The sequence below is a fragment of the Centropristis striata genome, chromosome 9, assembly GCF_030273125.1.
Source record: "Centropristis striata isolate RG_2023a ecotype Rhode Island chromosome 9, C.striata_1.0, whole genome shotgun sequence".
Taxonomy (NCBI): Eukaryota; Metazoa; Chordata; class Actinopteri; order Perciformes; family Serranidae; genus Centropristis; species Centropristis striata.
This window is the reverse complement of record NC_081525.1, coordinates 35154807-35178117: the sequence shown is the minus strand read 5'-3', so window position 1 is coordinate 35178117 and position 23311 is coordinate 35154807. Positions and strand designations below refer to the sequence as shown.

The 23311-nt window shown below is 39.0% G+C and overlaps 1 protein-coding gene across 5 annotated transcripts in view; it reads right to left on the bottom strand.

Moving 5' to 3' along the window:
• Positions 1-23311, bottom strand: part of ap3d1 (adaptor related protein complex 3 subunit delta 1) — a 32340-nt gene that overhangs the window by 3405 nt on the left and 5624 nt on the right. The window contains exons 4-34 of one of the 5 annotated variants that reach the window (XM_059342093.1): positions 21979-22059; positions 21760-21867; positions 20794-20923; positions 20070-20209; positions 19496-19569; positions 19325-19374; positions 19110-19159; positions 18673-18721; positions 16821-16966; positions 15041-15189; positions 14691-14921; positions 13651-13882; positions 13404-13549; positions 13114-13255; positions 12198-12269; positions 11981-12056; positions 11565-11764; positions 11106-11179; positions 10246-10269; positions 8577-8745; positions 8187-8333; positions 7708-7761; positions 4650-4760; positions 3850-4005; positions 3447-3494; positions 2473-2493; positions 1940-2129; positions 1723-1811; positions 1126-1211; positions 413-534; positions 84-163 (exon numbers count right to left, since the gene is read on the bottom strand). In XM_059342093.1, the coding sequence (XP_059198076.1) occupies positions 84-163; positions 413-534; positions 1126-1211; positions 1723-1811; positions 1940-2129; positions 2473-2493; positions 3447-3494; positions 3850-4005; positions 4650-4760; positions 7708-7761; positions 8187-8333; positions 8577-8745; positions 10246-10269; positions 11106-11179; positions 11565-11764; positions 11981-12056; positions 12198-12269; positions 13114-13255; positions 13404-13549; positions 13651-13882; positions 14691-14921; positions 15041-15189; positions 16821-16966; positions 18673-18721; positions 19110-19159; positions 19325-19374; positions 19496-19569; positions 20070-20209; positions 20794-20923; positions 21760-21867; positions 21979-22059 (3447 nt within the window). The remainder of the gene's footprint in view (positions 1-83; positions 164-412; positions 535-1125; positions 1212-1722; positions 1812-1939; positions 2130-2472; positions 2494-3446; positions 3495-3849; positions 4006-4649; positions 4761-7707; positions 7762-8186; positions 8334-8576; positions 8746-10245; positions 10270-11105; positions 11180-11564; positions 11765-11980; positions 12057-12197; positions 12270-13113; positions 13256-13403; positions 13550-13650; positions 13883-14690; positions 14922-15040; positions 15190-16820; positions 16967-18672; positions 18722-19109; positions 19160-19324; positions 19375-19495; positions 19570-20069; positions 20210-20793; positions 20924-21759; positions 21868-21978; positions 22060-23311) is intronic. The other 4 variants (XM_059342094.1, XM_059342098.1, XM_059342095.1 and 1 more) reach the window with 4 other exon arrangements.

Genomic DNA, 23311 nt, shown 5'->3' with positions numbered 1-23311 from the left:
AAGAAAAAAAAATCAAGCTCACAATGACGATAATTGGTTATGAAATGTCAAAAATAAAGGAGGAGTTTCATTGGTTCACTCACAGTTTTAACCAGGAGACAGACGTGGTGACCCTGGATTGACCTGCTGTACATGGAGGCACAGGAGTCGATCCTCTCCACAACTAATCCAAAAATAAATAAAAGAACAAAAGTGTCACACTGCATGCAATCACAGGATCAGATTATTCTTAGACGCTCTTATAAACTGCATGGTTTACCATATAATCCACATATAACCCAAACCACCACATAAATTCCTGACACAAACACCGAATTGTTGATGTGGAATACTCTACTCATCTGGTGCCTTTATGTTTTAGGGCAAAAGTCTGTCACAAAATTATATGGTGTGGCCTGGTGTGTTTGCGTACCAGAAAAATGGTGGTGGAAGCAGATCCTGGCCAGGAGGTGGTGGAAGGGCATGCTGACCCCCTCCAGTCTGACAGAGCTGCACTTCAGGTCAGCTGACTCGAGCAGCTTTGCAAACGCATCACTAGCCAAACAAAACAAGAGACACAGAGCTTACACAATTCTAATAACCAAACTTTTATTTTATTTCCTGCAAATATTAATCATCCTCAGATGCTACATTTTAAAGTTTTGGGTGACCCACTGACCCCTGTCAAGCATAAAAAAATATATTTCCATACAGATAATATAAGAATCTATTGTACATACTGACATGAAATGTACTGAACCTACTCCTGCTTTCAAGAGGAGAAACTTAATACATTTTGGACACAAGTGTCAAAATGGAAGCCCATTTCAATTAGTAAAAGGACATAATAATTGGACACATTCTCAAAATAATGATAATGTCTAGAAATAATGACTTAGTATCTCAAAATAATAAGAAACTTTCTCAAGATACCAACTTATCATTTTGAGATACTAAGTCATTATTTTTGAGAACCCATCATTTTGAAAAAGTTTCTCATGATAATGACCAACAGTCTCCTTTTTTTCAAAACACTCCCACTCCTTTATCTTTCTTACTGACTGTTCTGAAGAGCCCTTAAACAATGTAAAAAATTGTCAGCATGTAGCTTGTCCTCCTTTATAATGTTGAGTGAGGCACACCAACCTGTAGCAAGGAGTAGTGATTAGGTAGGAGGTGCAGGTAAAGTGCAGTTTGAAGTCCAGTTTCTCATGAGTGGAGGAGTCCTCATTCTGTGTGAACACAACAAGAAATGCAGATAATCAATGACAAAGTAACCTGGCACTTGAACGATTCTCTTTTGGCCTGCAGGACCTGTAGAGTGATCTGGGTGAAGGGTAAGCTACCAAAATAAAAAAAAACCTGGAGCTGGTGTCTTGTTGAAAGTACACGGCTTCTGTACTACACCCCCCAAAGTCCTTTAAATGTTTTGACCCAAATAGAATCAGCAAAATGAAGAAAAATTACAGTAACAAAACTCCACAATATCCAACTATTCCTATTGAAACTTGAAGGTTTATTTCTATGTTTGACATGTTGGGGACAGCAGCAGCAAAATAAATAATACATATAAAAATAAAATAATTAATTTTTTAAAAAAGTGGAGAATATCAGAGTAATTCAAAAAAGTTTAACTTTACTTTATGGAGGTTATAAAATGGCGATTAAAAATGATGTGAATGTTTTTTGTTGTTTTGTTTTTTTACAGGGTGAATACGTGTGTGTGTGTGTTTACTGTCAGACCTTTACTATGAAGGTGAGGGTTCCCTTCAGTTTCTGTGGCATTACGATGCTCTGCACGGTGAAGACAAATCGAGCCTCGTTGGACACTCCTGAAGCACAAGTTTACAGTCAAGAAATCAGAGTTTACAAAACGTTTAAAAAACAATGACTATTCCCATGTTGTATATGTATGTTGTTAAGGGACATTGATTCTTGCATTTAGCAGATAATCACTGACCAGGTGGAAGCTGGAAGGGGACAGTGAGGCCATCATGTGGACCCGACCCCTCCGGCCTCTGCAGCTTGGAGTTGAGAGAGTCCAAGACGTTGAACTCCATGGATTTGAGGAAGCTATCACACTTGTTTTCAAATATTACGGAGACCACCACCTGACTGCCGTCCTGCAGGTTTCCCTGGATGTCATTTACCTTTGTGAGGAAAATAAAAATAAAATTATTCATATTATTAAATGAATATTTGCACAAGGAAAGACTGAACAAACTCAAGCCATCTAAACCTCCCTCTTTGTGTCTCACTGAGCAATGATTATTTAGAGAAAGGCAAACAGTAAACACAGCAAATCTGATTCATAAACCCAACACCAAAGCACACACTGCTGTTTCCAAGAACCAGTCTGAGCACAAGGAGAAAATCACAAGGACAGAATCATTCTCAGAAAGGTTAGTCTGCCTGGGAGGCCAGTCCGCACAGAACAAGAACAGAGAGAAACATGTCTAGAAAAGAGCTTATGTAATACTCTTTAACCAGTACCTGATCAGCATCCTCCATCATCTTTAAAGAGAGAGAGAGAAGAAGAGGGTCTGCACACATTGTTTCTTTTCTTTTTAATTGCTTCTGTTGTCTTTCATAACCTTCACATTCCCAACATCCCAAACATGAACAATTAGCAGGATAGCTTCCACGTTTGTTTAAAAAGAAAGGTAAGGTTTTGCTTAATGTGAAGTGAATGTGTGAGGTTTTTCACAACCTGGATCTTAGAATTAGTAATAACCATTTACATTTACATGTTTTTCCTTTCTTAGTAAGCATACAGAAGTGTGATATGTGACAAGCAAACCCAGGCAAATCTTTCTCTCTATATTATGACGTGAAAAAAATAATGTAAACATGATTACATCAGCCAGATAAAGAACAGTTGGATGTTTGACACATTCATGTGGTGCATACTGAATTTCAGAATTAAGTGTTTTTTGACTGCAAAATAAACGTTTACTATTGGTGTTTTTTTAAGAGGCTTAAGACATATGGATTGTAGCAGAATATTCCATTAGCTTGGATATAACACTTTGTAGTAACTGGAAATGTCGGAAAACAATCCTACGCAGCCACCACTGGAATACAATTTTACAATTAGTATAATAGTAATAATATTAGTTTATCTAAATCTTTATCTGTAACTGTGCATAAATGCTGGGTTTAAACAGAATGAATACACAAGCTGCACACCGTTCAAATGTTGATTTACAATTCAAATGTGAATGCTTAGAATGAAGCTTTGACATATTCTGTACAACCTTATGTGGTGCTTTGTAATTCATGACAGGAACAGCCCTGAATACAGATTTTTATATAATAAATTAAATAAGTAAATTAAATGTTATTATGACAGCAATGCTGCCAAATAATAGATACAAGATTTAGGATGATGAGTAAAGAAAAAAATAAGAATTGTGAGAGCACAGTGGAAAATGCATCTCCTTGAGGAGCATGTCGCCATCACTCACCATCTTGATGTAGGAGTTCTCAGCCAGCAGGCAGTAATTGGACATGGGCTGAAGGGAAAGAAGAGCTCGGGTCAGATCAGGCGTTCTCTGTCACTCTGTATGCTAACTAGGCAACAGGAGCTGGTTCACATAGTGTGTGTGTGTGTATGTGTGTGTGTGTGTGTGTGTGTGTGTGTGTGTGTGTAGCAGTCAGTCAGGGGGTTCAAACAGAGGAGCTAAGAGGCACAGTTGAGAATGATGAGAAATTATACTGCCTATATGTAGCATCAAGTTATTTGTGCCTCTGAGGCTACTGACTTTAGTGCATCAAATAAAAACATGCTATCTTTAGATTGTGCTGAATGTTTTGATTCACACTTCTGGTTGGGTTTATAGCTGTTAAAGACTGATGACAGACACTGACCGGCAGAGGCTCTTCCTCCTCCACGGTGCCGTTCTGCACCGACTCCTCTCCACCCCCGTCACTGTGGTGATGATGGTGATGATGCTTCTTCTTCTTTTTCTTCTCCTTCTCTTCCTTCTCCTTTTTCTGCTTCTTCTTCTTGTGTTTGGATGACTTCTTTTCATTGGAAACCCACAAGGAAGATGGAGACAATTTATTAGAAATTAGAAAGGGTTGTTGCATTTTCACTGCTGTCTGTGTCTGGTGCATTCACATTAATATGCTAAAGTTTTCCTTTTGACAATTAATATGTTAAACAAATATGTCTTTTTTTTTACATGATTCATATATATGTGTGTGATTATTTCCTTTTTTATTTTATGTTTTCATTTATTATAGTGGTTTACTGGTTTATAATACATTATATATGCCATTACCACTATTTTGCCTGGATCTTGACGTATTGCACTTATTAGCATTTTTATTTTCCTTTTATGCACAACAGGGAAGACTTTATGCATCCATAATGTTGTGGTTGCACTGTAAATTAAGCATAATCCCTTAAATCCTTTATTAATGAAAACAATTTAAGAAATAATAAATCTAGAGGCTGATTTAGTAATGAAACATGGTTACTGGAAGAGATATTCATCCAGAGACCACATAAGAACTGACAGGTCCGTGGTATATCATTTACGCCAACGTGTGAGTGTAAGTGCTGCCAGCGTGCTGCATCCTGTCAGGTCACTGTGAACTGGGCGCTCTATCACAGCAGTCAAACATTTTACTTGGTAATTATCACATCATGAGTGGTGACTCACGGTCTCCTCTGCTTCGGTGTCTTTGGGCTCATCAGGCTCGGAGTCTGGTGCTGCGCCAGAGGCTGCCTCAGGCACGGGGGCTGTTTCTGCTGCTGCTACTGTTGCTGTTTCCTGTTCACACACACACACACAAACACACACGCACATCACAAGGATAGACACATGCATTAGAAGTGAGCGAACATAGGATGAAGCACATGCAGTAGTGTTTGCCACTTCGGTGTTGAGAGAAGAAAGTGAAGATAGGGACTTCATTCATTCATTCATTCATTCATAAAAAAGTAATTTGTGATCAGCTGCAACCTACAAGCTCTGTGACACCACAAATATAAACCTGATTTGCTAAACCAAGTGCACCACATGCAAGATTTCTAACCAGCCAAATGAGCTGACCACAAATGCGCCTGCCAGAGAAACCAACAAGTACATTCTGTCTGTAGGTATCTGTACATGTGCAGAGGATTTGTTTTAGGCTGTTGGATCAACACACTAGCAGCTGCCAACAGACAAAGAGCCTGATTTACAGGATCCTTGTACATATATACATACATACTATAGAAGACCCCTACGGCTCAAAATCTGATCGCCTATGCTACTGTGACAACCAATATGAAAACAAGTCCTCCACATAGACATGTCGAGGCATGTCCTTTAATGGTTTCTCGGTCAGAAGTGCTATTTCTATGGGGCTGACATCTCGGCTCACATCAGAATTCCTCAAAACCAAAGCCTGACAGATGTGGTTTTCACATACCCAATATCTACAGATGAGAAAAACAAAGTCTGTACCTACATTTACGTGGAGCAAGCCATCTGTTAGCTTAGCTTAGCATAAAGATTGGAAACAGGGAAAAACAGCTAATCTTGATCAGTAGGAGTGTTAACAAATCCTTGATCAAAAAATGTGAAGGAAGTGATTTTCTACAACATTTATTAACGAATTCATTAAAATGTAAATTATTAAAAAAGTTAGTTAATGGCATTATTTGAATTTTGAACAGAAGATATGTTTACATGCAGTATTTCTCACCAATGTGTTTGTATCAATTCCTAAGGTCTGTCCGCCGTCTTGAAAAACTTTTCCTATAATTTACTGCAAAGCAGAATATTGAAAAAAAAATCTTTAATCCATAATTGCTTACTAGGCAACAGCCTTCTTCTTTATTGCCTTTGCTGACGTGTTGCTACATCAATTTGTGCAATATTGCAGCCAGAACTAGTGATTGCGAAACCGGGACTTGCTCCAAAAAACACTGCTCAATAGCACCACCTGCGGCCATATATTCCACACGATAGTTTTAACTCTACATCTATGAAACTTTTGGGAATTTTCGCAATTGTTTCCTGTCTCTGTGTGTGCAGTTGTGACACCTAAAAGTTCATACATAAACAAAGACGAGCACACATGATGTGATCAGGGGGGAAGCAGTCAGAGGACGCATATGGTGACGTGGTGGCGACAGGAACAAAAGAAACTGACTCCAGGCCACATTCCAGAGAACCTCAGACAACCTCCCCTCACTTGTCACCACGACCATCACAACAACAACAATAATGACATCTACTTTAACCTCAAGACCGACACGACACCCAGCGAGCAAAACAAAAGCTGAGGAAAAGAACCACTGGCATTGTGAGACAAAAACACACATACTGTGCACACAGGCATGCTGCAAAACAGAGGAAGGCTGGAGAATGAGAGAGGAGAGTGTTATGTGACCTGTGAAAGACAGGAAGTCATGTCGAAAAGGTGATGAAGGTGCTAAAGATGTGAAAAAACAACTGATCCAAACCAAGAGGCAATAGAGGGAAAACAAAAACCAACATATGAGGTAGACTTGGGTGGTTTAAAGGCATTACAGATTGTATTGGTTATAGAAATCCTAATACGAGCAGACTCTGTACAACTCCACTAATTTATTTTTTCTTTCTCTCTTCCTGAAGTGAATGGTAGAAATGTAAGCTAGCTTGACTCAACTGTTTATAGTTAAGTTCTTAACAATGTGTGTGACGGGCATATGTATGAAGGTTAAGTGTAAAAGCTGCACACTGATTGAAGTAGCAATACATACAAGCAGTTAGGATGATGCACCTGTATGAAAATATCAAACCTATATGACAAATTAACATTTAACCAGGAGGTGAAGATCGTGGACTGAAAGAATCCCTGAGAACTGAGTTGTTTGCTTCATTGTGCCTATGCGTCTCCATATATGTGATATAGATAGACATAGATAAAGATTGAAAAGATTTGTGCACACTATGTAATATTGCCTTTTCAAAATGAAAAAATAAATATATAACTCCCAATGGTGTAATTGTCAGTACCGTCAGAAAGACAAACGCTGCTCTTTCTATTAAACAGATGCATGAGATGATATGTTGAGGTGATGTATTGTGGTGCACAGAATGTGCCACCAATGGTCAGTATCCGGTGGAACAGGCATGTTTTTGTTTTTTGCCAAGATGAAACGTCAATAACATCGGTATTGATACCATTTAATGGCTTGTGGGCTAGCTAGCAACCTGTTTTTCATCATAGCTTCAGGCTGCTCTCCTTCCGGTCAAAAAGTCTTGTAGCTGAGGGGAGTAGAGGGACTCTTAGACCACTATACTGCTAATGGGCTCATTTTTAATAACCAGTGTAGCATGAAGGCTAGCTAACTAGTGGACAAGCAGACTACCTTTATAATTTCGCCATTCTTTAATGCTACACAGGATGGCACAGAGCTATGGGCTCTGGTTGTATGGAGGCAGGACGTTTACTAGTACTGCCTGCGCTAGTATTCAAGTGTCAACCCAGCATATTTTCTAAGTAGGCTAACTGTATATTTACATTTTAATTTTTTCCCTTTTAAATAAAAAAAACAAACAAATACCGTCATGTACACATATACCCTCGTGAAATGACAGGAAAGTATGACAATGTGAAAAAATAAATGCCACCCAAGCCAAGAGGTAGATCAATAAATTATGGAGCTATGAAAGAGGAATGTATAAACTGGAGATGAGGGAAGGAGAAGGAGAGAGAGAGAGAGAGAGAGGGGGGTGACTCAACCTGGGCGTTAGAGGGCACTGGAGTGTTTGAGAGCCAGAAATCCAGATCCGAAACCTAGAAGAGGGAGGGAGGGAGAGGAGCGCGAGGAGGTGAGAGGGGTGAGGGCCAAACAGGTTCTGTATCTTTCTACAATTCATGAAAAAGGATACAGAGATTACACTGTTCTATTTCATGAATAAATCAAGTATTTGGCTGTGCAGTCAGCTACGAGTAAACTGATACTTGATCACTAAAGCTGATTGAAAGACAGGCTGGGAGGAAGCAATGGAAGTGTTGAGTCAATGAAAATGATCAAAGATATCCGTATGCATGTAACCTTTTTAGCAGAAACTGTAGACTACATATAGTGATATTCTACAGCCATCTTTCATCGTGAATTTTAAATCAGATTATTCTGGGTCAAATCAGATCTTTGACATAAACTCTGTTACTGTTGATAGGTAGGAAAAGGCTCGCTCCACCCCTTTGGAAGAACATACCTCAGCAGTGGTGGAGTCGGGCGGTGCAGCCACCTCATTGGCTTCTTCTGATTGGACCACAGGTTCTTCTTCCGGGACCCCGAGAAGATCCTCCCCCTTTTCTTCATGTTTGTGCTTCTTCTTCTTCTTCTTCTCTTCCTTGCTCTTCTGCAAAACAACAGGAGAATAAATTCAGCTCTGTGTCACAACAAGGTTGAGAACCACAACCTCTGACTCATCACATCATAACAGTTGACAGCTCCTTGTTGTTTCCCCCCCCCTCGCTCGAACCGCTCCATAAATCTGATTTACTGGTTTTCAGAAGCAGTTTCATCAGTTGGACAGAATGAGGTGAATGTGGTTGCCAGGAAGAAAAAAAAAAGCACAATCCTGTTGACATTTAACCCTCACCTTCCTATCCCTGTCTTTATCCTTCTTCTTGTCTCTCTTTTCTTTGCTGCTCTTCTTCTTGGGCTCCTGTGAAGCGGCACTCTCTGCGTCTCCATCTTCAGTTGGGCTTTTGAGAGCCTCTGCTGCCCGGTGTGCCCTGACCGGCAGCTTCTCACTGTCGGCAAGTGGCCTGGACAAACAAAAATGCACCGATACACGTGAGGACTTGTGAGGCGATCATTGTCCATCTGGAGTTAATGCCATTATCTTCATGAATTTTTAGTAGCAAGTATGAATCTGTTAGAAGAGCAATCCACAGTATTCAGGCACGTTGTGCACTGTGCAGCAGGCAGGTTTCATTCAAAGCACCGCATTAAGCCATTCTTCTGGCAGAGCTAGAAGCACTAGAACTTCCCAGACAGCTAGAAACTATACCAATAAATTCCTCCATACTGAACTAATAAGAGATGTCAAGTTTATTTCCCCATGCCCGACCCTTTCAAGCAATAACCACATGCACTACAGCCCCCTGCTGGTTATTCTCTATAAAGCCCCAGGTAATAATTCCTGTGCTTGTTATTTGTCCATTTTTGCAGTTTAGCTTTACTGAGTGTTCAAGATGCATTTATTTTTGTTATGTTTTGCTTTACTGCAAATAAATTATTTCATTGAGTCACAGTTAAAGACATGGCAGAAATGTATATTCTGCAGACCGTTTCTTCCAGATGTTTACAATAACTCCTGCACAATCTTTGCTCTTCATTTATTCAAGAAAAGTTGTGACGTTGTCTAATATGTCATTAAAACAGAACGCACTAATCCTTTGCAACTTAAATTAAATTAAATATAAAGTATAATGTCTTTGTAAAGTTTTCAAACTGATAAACTTTTGTGTTTGTAAAAATACACAAGAGTTTAACCTCAAAATTATTAAAATAACCAATGATTTACTGTAAATCATATCATCGGTCTATGGGCATATCTGCTTGATATTTCGACTAAAGCCAGGCAAGGAGAAACCACTTAAAAAAAAACACCTGGTGGGAATTTGGAGGCATGGCAAGTCTGCTGAACTACGGAGGATCTTAAAGATATGAGCAAAATGAGTTAGAGGACCTAACCCCTGGGATAAGTTTCTTAAAAGCATATTGATGCTGATGATCTTTTCAAAGAAAAACAAAAATGCTTTTAAGAGCCTATTCCAGGGGGTCAGGTGGCGAAAGATTAAGTCCCGAGAATATCAGCAGCAGCAAGTTAATAATCAACTTATTTATTTTTGTTTGCTATAGAATGTAACTGTTATTTAAGATTATATATATCTTTATATCTATATCTATATCTCTAAAGATATATAGAGATATAGATATATATATCGTATAGATAGTTTGTTTTGAAATGGAGTGATGTGCTGCTAATATTATCAAGCTTATAGAAGTTTAGAAAAGGAAGCAGGGTAAGAGAAAGATAGTGGATATTATATTAGGTCAAAGGCTACATTAGAAATTGAAACTACAGGGAAAGAAGAGCAGAAAAGGGCAGCAGGTTCTGCAGATTTGAGATGAGGAGAGAAAAGGACAGTGAAGTTATTGAGACGAGCAACAAAGCTATTTAGAGAGAAATAGAAGAGAGAAACAGAAAGGCAATCCATTTAAAGTCGGAGCCCAGGTCCTGCAGCTGGGATGCTACTCACCTGCGCCCAGCAGACTCCAACAGGCTGCCCACGCAAAGAGGCAGTAATGGGTGTGTGTAGGCATAGAAAAGAGGAAGCAGAAAGCAGAACGCCATGAGAAGGAGTGAGAGGAGAGAAAGGGCCGAGTCACATCGGCTGTGACACTACAGACGGACGGGCTAGGAAATAGTCAGGGTGAGAAAAAATATCCAGATTTAAATAAGCCACACAAGATTCAACTTCAGTGTTCCTCAGCTCTGAATTTGGACAGGAAATCAAAGTTTTAATGATTGGTTGATTGGCTCAATCAGATGTAGAAATGATGGGTTTCAGATATTTTAATATTAATGGTAAATTGACGTGCTTCAGTTGGAAAGTTGTTCTTCCGATTACGCTGTGTTCATGACCTTTGGGTCATATTGAGGAAACAACATCAACACATCAAAGAAGATGTGTTGTATGTTATTGCTCACAGCATTTAAATAACACATATATCTATAATATCTATATATCTGTTAACCACTAAAATATTGCTTTACCCGACTTATGATAAGGGTTAATGTAATAAATAACTTTTCAAACTAATCTATGTGAACAGTTACAACCCAATACCATATTACCAAGTTACTTTTGAACGTTTGATGATATTTGATATCCAATAGGTAAATTCATAAAAAGTTTATTACAAGTCGTAAAAACATTTACTTCTGTCCGACAATTTTTCGGTGTTTTTTTGGCAATTTTCCGAGTTGTTTTTCCGACATGCGGGGGCGTTCACATGAATTTTCCCCAGAGAAAACAAATCTTTCAGATTATTCCGACACCACAATAAAATTAAAAATTAAATAGAGGACATATACATCTACACAGTGTGGACTCACTTGTCCAGGTCGATGTCCAGGGCTTTATGAGGATCATTGGGGTCTTTGTCATCATCATCACTGGGTAAGGCATTCTGAAGGAATGACAGGGTGAGATCAGTTAAACAGAGTTTATAATTTTCTAAATAAATCTATTTCCAAGACACAGAAAATGTGAAGACATCTGTTTACATATTGACTTCCAGTCTCAGCTGTCTCAGAGCTGAGAACCCAATAAACCAAGCAAACGATTATAGTATTTACGAGATACATGTCGACATTCATACAGTTTATAAAGTCAGAGTGATGTATTAACATGAACAAGCACAATCATTTCATCTTTTTATAGTACATTCCAGTCTTACGTAGAGTAAAAATACTTGATACTGTCTAGTGTGCAGCACTACATTGAAATCAAAAGTATTTAGTCATTATGAGTCATGATGCCTGTCAATATAAAACTTCACAGCTCCAGCGTACCTCTGGCATCTCCTCGGTAACAATGTCGACCATGTGCGCAGGCGTGATGTCCTCCTCGCTCTCTGGGCCTGAATCATGTTTCTTCCCTCGTCCGCTGCGCTTTTCTTTCCTCTTCTTCTTCTCCTTCTTCTTCTTCTCCGCTCTCTCTTTCTGCCGGCGCTCCTCCTCCAGTTTCACGTATTGGTCAGACATTGGCAGACCTGTGGGGACAGAGACGGCAACATGTAATGTGTCATATTTTAATAGAAGCAAGAAAAAAAGGCAAAGCTGAACCGTGGCAGTATACCATTTGTTATTATTTTAGCATAACCTCTAGTATGATGAAAGTAAAGGAAGCCATTTTGATTTCTATACAATTTTAAAGTTATGAGAGTGAAATTAGTGTTTTTTGTTAGTGTTGAGACAGTGTGTGCTACCTGGGACTTTGAGAGGCACACTGAGGTCAATCTGCACGACTGGGATGTGCTCCACTCCAGGGGCCTCCTGGTACACCTACACAGAGGAGACATTAATTTAAAACATGACACGTGCGTCACACACACTGTTTTTTAGTCTATAACTTTCATACACAAGTCAAATTTCATGTATCTGATATTCTGTAGTGATTAGTTATACAACAGAGACATGTCTCACCTTCTGAGAGGACGGGGAGGCCTTGATGTAGAATGGGTTGTTGGCTTGCTCCTGCTTTCTGGCTTCTCTCCTCTGGGAGAGGGTGAAAAAAATAAAACAGTTACATGAATCAATCAATGAAGGCACAGCCTACTCAGTTCAGCATAAAAAGGAAAACCACATGGGAAACCACATTCACAGTAAAACTCAGAAAAAGTCAATATTGTTTTGAAGACGAGGACTGCAAGAAAGAAAAACTCCTTTATGTCTAATTTTTGCATCAAGTATGAATGTCTCGACTATTTCCAGTCACAAGTGGTCAAATATATATGAAAGGGCTTGGAGAATAAAGAAATGGATGGTACGATGTTACATAATTATATTACAAAATATAAGTTACAGAAATAAAAGACAAATTCAGATTACTGATAGAACTATTAAAATTGTTTTTTTTACAGAATGATGTATTACCACACACAAGAGCACACAATGTAACACAACACCACCCTTGTGTCAAATGAAACCATAGCTAACAGTTTCCAATTCATTTTCACAGACTCTAACGTTAGTGAAAATATCCTTTCACTGGGTGGAAATTTTGCCATTATTTTGTATTTAAAGCAGAAAAGGGGAACAATATCACAGTAAAGTGCAAGTCCTGCCTTCCAGCTGTGAAAATGCTGTCACCGTCCAAGGACTCAACATCTAATTTGCATATTTGGTGTTGAGATAATCCAAAAAATAAGAGAAAGTAATCAAGTTATGCTACTTTAATATTGTGATACTAGCTACACTGTTTAAACAGCTAATTCATAATCATTTTGGCTTATATTTTTCAATAACCCTGCCAACCATGTATATGCACAACTGTTCATCTATACAATTCATAAAACAATGTTGCTCAGTTCATCAATGCTACAATCATCAAGCTACTCACCCTTGCCAGCTCCTTCTCGTCCACCTCTGTGTGACGGGGGCGGGAGTGTTTGGTCTCCTCCTTGGTAAAAATAGCCTTTGGCTGCTCATCCTCAGACTCGCTCTCAGATGGAGGCTCGTTGATCCAGGCATCCAAGTCCAGACTGCACAAAGAAACTCCGTTATACTTCACCGAGACTCAGAGACATACAGCTAATCTTGCTTGTGGACGACAATGGCATCAATCAGTGTTATGGGTTTTAGTATTTTTAATGTGTTTAAGGGTGTTCCTTGTGTACGGAGCCAACTCACCCTTCAGGAACAGGCACTTTCTTCTGTGCCTTGGGGGCTACAGGGTTGAGTTCTCCAGCAAACAGTGCGATGACTTCCTCCGCTACTTCCACGTCCTTCTGTTGCAGTTTCTGGATGTACTTGACCAGCTGCAGGATGCAAGACGCCTGAGGACAGGACAGAAGGTTTGGCAGACAGGGTAATTAGCAGGGTCATTTATTAAATGTGAACACGTAGGTTGTGACTTATATGGATATCTGTTTCTTACCCTCTCCTGCACCTCCAGGTTGGCGCTCTGGACAAACAGCGGCAGCCTCTCGATCATTAGCTGGCTGGTTTCCTGCGCTGCGGTGCCGTCCGTGTTCCCCTCCTGGATCTTCAGCACGGTGGCAAACAGTTTGGCTGCATTTTGCACATACACCGCCTGGATGTGGCCCGGGAGGGTGGCCACCTTAGGCCGCAGCATGGCTTCTAGCGTCTGCATCGGGTTCTCAAGATGTCTACAGAGGAGGAGGATTTAGAGAAAGGCCTGATTAAAAACTACATTCATTAATAATACTGATGCAATTTCTAGTACAGCATTGTAGTATTTCATGATTATTTCATGAAAAGAAGCACTTTATAATGTCAGTTATTCTTGCTGTATTTCTTAACCTCTTAAAACCCACCTGCCCACCTGTGAGCAGCTTTTTTTTAAACACCCTTCATAGATATGTAGTATGAGTCTAAAGTTACCACATACCTTTTTAAAAATGAACATGCTTCATAGTATAGAGTCTAACCAGTGACACCACAAACTCCCTACCTTCTATAAGGTTAGGTCTGAAATGTTATACAGATGTGGTTGAAAAGATGTAGAAAATTTAAACTGTTTAAGTTATGATTGTGTTTTAGCCACATGCGAAACAAGCACATTTTCAGAAAAAACGTTTGTCCTTACAGTTCTTCTGTAATAAGCCTTTTCTTTTGGGTATGCCAAAAACTGAATATTATAGATTACACAAGTTGTCAATGTGTTCAATTTAGAGACAGACGAGCATTGTAAGTCAGGTTTAGGCTAGCTTGAATGTTAAAAGATGAAGGAAACACAGAGATGGGAAGCCCATTATCTAAACCAAGCTGTCAGTCATCTTCTTATGGATTTATTGTTACAGGCTACTGGGGTCATGGGATACCATATTATCATCATGAAACTGTAATGCAGGGTTGTTGAATTACTTAAAGTTTACCTTCGCATTTGTCTATTTACTAAGCCAGCTTATACTGGTGTGCTTAAGCGGGCATCCCGAAGAAAAAAAATCAACATACTCTGAGAATTCACCGCAGATCCAAGCTGCTGCATACAACACTTCACAGATGCCCTTTCGCTGCACGTTGCCAGTCAACAGGTGGGCGTTGTCCAGCAGAGTGGCCATCTGGGCCACGGCAAAGACCCGGATGGCTTTGACCCGGATAGCTACATCAAGCATCTGCGAGGCGATGAGGTGGCCGTGCCGTGTTCCCTCTAACCGGGTCAGCTCCACGAGAATACTGATGTACCTGTCAAGCAGATATGAGGAGGTGCAATGCATGTTATTGAGAGGAACACACAAAAAGATGACACAAATGTTGCAATGTTGTCAGACTTGTTGTCACATTGTTGGTGTAGAGAAACTGACCATTCAAAGTTGGTAATGTACTGGTAGTTGCTCTGGCTGCAGATGTCGATGATCTTGGTGAGCAGCTCATCTCTGTAGGTGGTTCCTTCTGCTTTGTCCACATGTAGCATCAGCTTCTTTACAATCTCCATCAAGTTCTTCTTGGATACCTGTGAGAGCAGAACACAATATAAAACCGATCACATTTAAATACACAAACGTGAATCTCAAAAAGTTAAATCGTGCATTTAAGGAGACGTTATATAATTTTTGTTTGAATCTGTTGTGCAACAAAATCAGCGACAGGCAAACATATCAGAATGGTAGTTGTGTAGTTCATCTCTTTTATTAGGGCCACGGAGCAATAGCTGTAGGGACCAGTGCTCGGTGCAATCGCCCCGATCACTATTGTTATACTGTGGATTTTTTTTTCTTCTTCCTCTTCCGGACACAATTTTGTCCTGTTACTAGTCCTACAACTCTAAGAGTTGCAGGACAAAATATATATAAAAATGTGCGGTTTGATCGGGATCGGTGTGCTATTACTTTTCTCTACACAAGTCGCGAAAAACTGCCCAAAATTTTGCATTGAAGTGAATGGGACGGCCGGAAAAAAATGAGTGAAAAAGAACAATAATTGGAGATTTTCAAACATCTACTTCTCCGGCATAATTTCACCTAGAGACTCAATTTAAACGTAAAACAGTAGACACAAGTCTTGTGTATCGGTGTATTAATCCACGTTTCGATAGGTCATATAGTTTTTTATCAATCCCTGTTCAAAGACCATGATCATTTTTGGAGAAATTCTGAGATTATAATGGGTGTGTATTGCACGGAATGTTCATGTGTGCTCCTTATATATAATATAGTATCATAACATTACTAGTATTAATTGTTTAAAATCTCTGAATAATCTCATCATAGTGTATACACACCGGCAATAGCCCCCGTGGCCCTTTCAGAATTTCCCCAGAGGAAATTTTCTAGCTTGTTTATGTTGTTTGATCGACTGTTAACTTGCAACTGAATCTGTAATTCATCAAAATATTCTTAATTGAATGCGTTTGTGCTCTGCAAACATATTTAGTACGGTCTCAAAAAATTAGTACACACAAATGATGAAGACCAGGCGGTTCAGAAATTGAAATGATTAACTATATGCATAGCATACTCCATTCATTTAAAAAAGACTGTGATAGGCAATATTTAGACCATAAATTTACTAATGGGGTGTTTTCAGCAGATGTTTTTCCAACGGACATCATCCTGTCAGAGAGACCCCTAGAGAGTTAAATCCAGTCTGCTATCAAGAAGTTTACACAGCAACTGCTATTACTACCACAACCAGCAATTTGTATTTCTTCCGGGCCAAAAACACCTAATGGTAAAAAGCTGGAAATGCTTAGCCAACACCAAATGGACATATAAACAAGGTTAAAAACATGTTTTTCCTTGGAGACAAAATGTCCTCAAAATAGAAGATAAATCACAATATTGGTAAATAGAACATTATATATCAAACACCCACTGGTTTGGAATAAACCTGTTACACTACGTTTTCATGCCATCTATTTGCCATTTTAGTTTATGATAAAGTAAATTAGGTCTTATAAAACAGTATGAAGTCTACATTTACCAGTAGCTATGGCTAAAAGTTTTTCTGTCTAGCCAAGAATGGAACTGAAACTTACAGTGATAACGAGATTATATTATTAAAAAGATGATATCAAAAATCTAATTTAGAAGAAAAATGTTGATGTAAAACTGATGTGTAAAAACAAACGTCTTTGCTTCATACCATGCCATAGAGCAGGTCCAGAGCTCTCAGGCGGATGGACTCGTCCTTGTCATCCAGACACTGCAGGATGAGGTCCTTATGAGACTGCACTGACTTGGGGTGGGTCTTCAGGATCTTTGACATGGCCAGCAGGCCAAGGTACTTCACTACAAAAAACAAACATAGCCTCAGCACATTTAAAAGCAGACATTAGTGCACCCTCAGCTCTCCACACCCTTAAGGTGCATTTACTTCTTTACTTAACACCAAAGTATGTTGCTAGAATATTTTCTTCTTCAAGTTCCTGTCATTTGTAAACCTGACTATCCTACTTGATTGTGACTCAGTTACACAACAAATACAATCCCTGGTTGGGAAAAATTCAGTTTACACTACAAATACTTACCTACTGCACTTCCCTACATCAACTGGGTCTATAAGGCTTAGCTGGCTGTATTTAGAAAGTATTTATACTTAAAAATAATATAATCAAATTACTATCGTGTTATCTGCCAAGAATTAATCTATAATAATCATATGGAAATGACACAAACTATACATAAAAAAAGGAAAGGAACACAAAACACACAGGGCAATGGAAAGGACACACAAACATACACACGGTACAACACACACACGGGACAGAGTAGTTTTGTTTTGTTTGATCCTCTGTTGTACACCCTGGCGCTTTGCATTTTTGAAAGATTCAGGAGTCTGCTGAATCATGGCCTTTTTGTCGATCATCTAATTTGGAAATGCCTCTCAGGTTCTTGGATCAATGAGTGTGTACGTGTGGTAGTGACCTTGGGGTTGAGGTGAGGCTGGTTACTGTAGTGAATGCACTGCAGGAATGGCCGAGGGCACAGCCTTAGTGTAGCTGCAGGAGACAGTGAATGTCCCTCAGCAGCAGTCCAGTTTCACTCAGGAAGAAAGGCTGACTGAGTAATGAAATGTGAGATGGACAAAGTAAACATTTCATAGTTTGTTTACAAAACCGCCTTGGGTCGATCTGTTTTTAGATGTGAAATATTCCTGACACCACAACTTTTAAAAAAATATGTTACAGTGCAGATAATCCCAAAAAATGGGATTAAATCTATTGCATGTGGTTTTTGCAACAACACACAGTGCATCTAACACAGTGACTAGGCTGCAATGCATTAAGCATTATACTGCAGGTATGTTATCTATTTTTGTTCGGACATCACGATTCTTTTTCCTTCTCTTCATTTGTTACTTTACCCACTGCAGCGCTAGGTTGCAAGAAAGCACAACTCGTACTTGTGTATTGATAATGCAAAAAATTAGTGTTGGAACCATTTCAGATATTCAGGAACGTCATGTATCGAAATTCAAAAACTACCTATATTTTTAACAACACTGTTGGGAAGTGTTATACCCAAAGCATGAATATGAGGTGCCGTGAAAAGGATAAACAAAACCTCAAACCACAGGTTTACAATCTGCTCTATGAACATCAGATTTCTACTTTCTACTCCACACACAAATCTATCTATGTATGGGCCTCCAGATAACTCGAATAGCTGGATGCAGTCGTCGCCGCTTCAACTGGAAGTGTTTTAATAGAGCCACGCCCTATTTTTGAGATAGCAAGACTTTTGAAGGAGCAAACCAGGAAAAACCTGCAGTAAGTCTTTCACTTTCTGTGTCACGTATGTGAAAGAGGTGGTGATTTGAGCGAAAGGGTATATTAAACAGACCCTCTAATTGAGAGAGGGATTATAATAATGTTCGAGTTATCCAGAGTCAGGGAGTCTACGTTGTTGTCGTCTAAGAGGGTGGACTGCTCCATAGTCAGAAACACGCAGACAATGAGAAAATGACACACTGCAGGCATTGACAGAGGGCTCACAGTTCTGGTCCGAGTCTTCTATCAGGATTCGCAGTTTCTGCACACAGAGCTGAAGAAGAGAAAGAGAGCAAGAGAAAAGGAGAAAAGGGGGGAGAAAGGGAGAGCCATTAACATCACCATAAACCTTTCTACACCAGTTTCAGTCTGGTCATATAGGCACACTTCAAAAAATGTAAATGAGAAAAAAATTGTTGGGGAAATAAGGCTTATATTTAATGGTGCAAAATTATCTTTTCATGCATTACTGACACAATAACTGAAAGCAAGAAGAAAACATCTAATAGTTGCTGTGTATCTACTTTAAGTATATTTGAACAGGCAGACTTGCGTACAGAAATGGTGAAAGCATGCATTGTGGTTCAACTGGGGTGGAAAGGGTTATGATTATTATTTAAGACATGAAAGTGCAGATGGAGGAGTGGACTTCAGAGCCTTACCTGGATACTAGCACTGTGGTTAGGCATCCCAGAGGACAAGGAAATCAACACTGCAATGTAGAACAAGAATCAATTAGGGCTTAAAGTGAACTTAACATTTTCTGAGAAAAAACGTTTTTTGTTTTTTATTTTTCTAAAAGGAACTGAAACAGAGCAAAGCACATATTATATTGAATGAGGCCATTACACTGTACACATTGAATGCCAGTACTGACCTGCAATCACAGTGTTGACACATTCATACAGCAGAGACATGGCAGAGGTACTGTGTGAGAGGAGGACAGGGTAAGAAACAGAGATAGTGCAGATTATTATTGATATACTCAACAGTTTAAACTACTTTTACCTTCTCTGAAAAGGCAAACTATTGTGGGATTTCATCTCACCTGTGGATTAAATTGGTCAGAGGTTCGATCAGCTTCTTTCCCAACCGTGGCTCGAGTGGTGTGAGCGCACCAAACTATAAAACAAACAAGAAGTGCCATGACACATAGTAGATTCATATTCATATCTAAATGGTTAAGTACATTTTAGTTTAATAGTTGAGGACTGCTTTAAATTAATTAATTCAACAATACAATCATGCTTTTTTCAAACAATTTGAAGTGTGTTATTAAGAGTTACTGTTCTATCTTAGTCACTTGCAAATGCACAGCAGACAGACAATGGTTTGTGATACTTTGCAGTCCAGCCAAAATGTTGCGATTCTGTTCATAGAAATTACAACTTGCGAAGCAGTGCAACTGGTCATGTGACCTCACTGAATTTTGACTCATGCTGGAGGAGGAACTAGTATCTATTCCTCTTTTATGGATTTATCCCTGTAAGATTGGTGCAATACTGCAAGTGTTAAACAAAGCTGTGGCTTGCCCGTACACAGCATAAAGTATATTGCGGTATATCCATGGTACTGCATGGCAGCAATATAACACCACATGTAATGTTTGACTGATGACTTACCAGCTTGATGATCTTGATGAGAACCCAGTTATTAGTAGAAGAGGTCATGAGTTTGAAGAAGAGTGGAGCCAAAGACAGGTAGTTCTTGGGATTTCTTCGAGCAAGCTCACAGATAACATTTACAGCTGCAGACTGAACACCTACAGAGAAACAATGATGATCAGAAAATAAAAAATAATATATTTCATTAATGTCCTCAGCCATTTATCATCATAAACATGAACATTATAAGAAGAAGTTACGTTTCTTTTCACCTTACATTGTATTTTAGGACACATATTGTCCTTTCACTTGCAATAACCTTTATTGTAGTGTGTACAATAAAGTTTATTACATTATTATTTCCGGACAGTGTGTGGGAATTATCTCTTCTCTTGCCTATGGATATTTCCTCCGATGGACCGGTCTAAGAGGTATTGGAGGTGTTCTTGAGGCTTTACAGTCAAGAATCTGAGACCATTAAACTTTGTCTCGCAGTAAAGAGATGTGACACAACTGGCCCAGTCCTCATCACACAAAGCCAGATAAATGTCCTGTGAGATGTTTTTGTCAGTGCAACAGAAATAGTCCTATGAGCTGTTGAATATTCCCAGACAGCCCTGGCAGTATCACAGATGAGCCTTCCTTAATCTCATATTCTCAGCTGCTGAATAATTTATGGGGTTCAGGTGACAAAGCAGAAGCTTCCTGCGTAACAGACTGAATGCAGCTTATTTCCTGATACCTGGGTCTGGGTCTTCCAGTTTCTCCTTGAGCCTTGGGAAAGCAGGTCGCAGGGACTCTGGGTACTTCAGAAACACCTTGTACATGATTAGCACTGCTTTCTTTCTGATGTAGGGTTTAGTGTGGGACATCTAGGGCAGGGAAAAGCAGAGACAACAAATATGATTGTATTTGATCTGGAAAAAGAAATAGCACCTATTCTTCACCATACAATTCTGAGGTAAATTAATAGACAGGATGAGTTAACATGGGGTGAGGCTGGGGGGATTATAACTTAAAAATGGCAACATTTATCCCTGCCAGGAACTGTTGAATGATTGTTGGATTTAAAAAGTCAGTCCTTGAACAAATCATGTGTGAGGAACAATTTGTTAGAGAAAATAAGGCAATTAAGCTTAATATATTGACATTTTATCACTCATTTCCTTCATGTGTCATTTAAAATGTTGCCCTAACCAGATAAAAGATTAAAAAAAGTTCCTCAGTGCAACCAGGAAGCAATAAATGCTGAGTTCAGCAGTCACATGACTTAACTGCAGGCTGTTTACAAAGATCAGAGAGATGAGGATGCAAGTAGAGGTTGAAATTGTTAATAGTTCACTATGTATAGCAGGTAGAACAATTTTCCAGTGTAGGTAACACTTGTGTATATATGGATTCTACCATTTTTGTAAAATAAATCATAAAATAAATTAAACTTGCTTTTTTTTAAGGACGTATTGCACTTTAACTAAGTCATATGGGACAAAATACATTTTTGAGTTTCCCTCACATGATTTTGCTGTTCCTTTAAAATGCAAGACTTTTTATGGCAGTGAAAAATGAGACCACACTGAGTGAAAATGTGACAGGAGAAAAGGGACACCCTGAAACTGTTTGGGTTTTAGAGGGTTAAGAGTCGCCAGAAAAAAAAAATGAAGAGCACAAGTCTTTGGTAGTAAAACCTCTCATATTCCCCATGACTCACCAGTGTCATGATGTCATTGGCCAGGTCCCGAGCAAGGTCAGGGGTCACAAAACAAGAGAGGCCTGTGAGGGCAACACCTGTGTCATACTGGTTGGGACTGCTGAGATCCTGCAAAAGAAAAAGAAGAAAAAAATAGAAATTAATAGTCCACAAGACAGAAAAGGTTCTCTAAGGGACGAATAACAGTCAAGATATTCACAGAAAAAAAACATCACTGACCTTTCGGATCTGATTGGTTGTCAGCATGATGACATCAGTGCTTTCATGAAAGCATTGAGAGGCTGCCAGGTAGCCAATCCTCTGTAAGAAGAAAACCAAGTAGAAAAAATCACATACAGTGCAACATTTACACAGTGTAATCACATACTGTATATTTCTGTAGAATGCTGTTACAAACTATCATCAACCTGCAGCAGTTCCACAGAGATTTACCTGTACAGTACACAGTGTGACTAATGCTAGTGCTATTTTTGGGTGAGTATCTATGTAGAGAAATTAACTTTGATACTACAGAGAAGAACAGTTTGTGAGACTGATTGTATCTCAGCAATTATTTCCTGACAAATCTGTGCAGGTTAATCTGTCAGTGTTAATTTCATTAACAAAAGCTGTAAAAGATTTTTGTTATCAACCTTTTTTTCCCAATGACTAAGACAAGATAATGACAAGATGGCACCAACATCATTAAACACCAAGTGTGACTATATGAACCTGCAATATTATTGATGATGTCAACAATTGTCCCAATGTAGCAGTTGTGTTTCTTTTGCTGCATACCCAATATCAAGACTACACCAGAAACACACAATGAGCACAGTCAGGAGAACTCAGAGTAACTTGTTCTTTAACTTACAACCTCAGATCACTAGATCATAAACTTTATGCAAAGCTTAATTCTTAATCATTCAACCTGAGTTTTTCATCATATAATAATATCATTTCAATCAATCATCAATAATAATATAATAATAATATCAAAATAAATTTAGCTAGACGAGACTGACTGAAATGTTTAATATAATCCAATATAATCCTCAAACAAGCTCCGGTGTGTACCAAAAAATGGGGTTCTCAGTTAATTTCCAAGTGTACCAGAGTTCAGTTTGGTGCAGGTAAGAATGCGGTCCAGACCAAAGGAAGGAATCAATATTTGAGAAATTTGAGAATCAACCTCAGGTAAGGTAGTAGCAGACTTTAAAAATGTCTTGTGGGCAGACGTGGTCTAATTGTGAACTAAAAGCCCTTTTCGAAATATGGTCAGACGATCACATAACAGATGCTTGTAGCAACACACAAAAACAACAGTCTTCATATTATTTAGTGACAGAAGAGTGGCTAATGAAATCAATCGCAAAGGGGGTCAATGCCACATAAAAGTGAAAAGACGCGACAAACGATACATAAAAGTCCACAACTTGCTCAAAAAAGCTGGAGCTGGTTCCCTCACATATACTGTCAAATAGACGAAGCATCAACAGCGTGACATTTGTCTACAATGCAACAGACCAAAACTAAGACTAAATAAAACAGCAGAAAAAATGAACACCAGCTT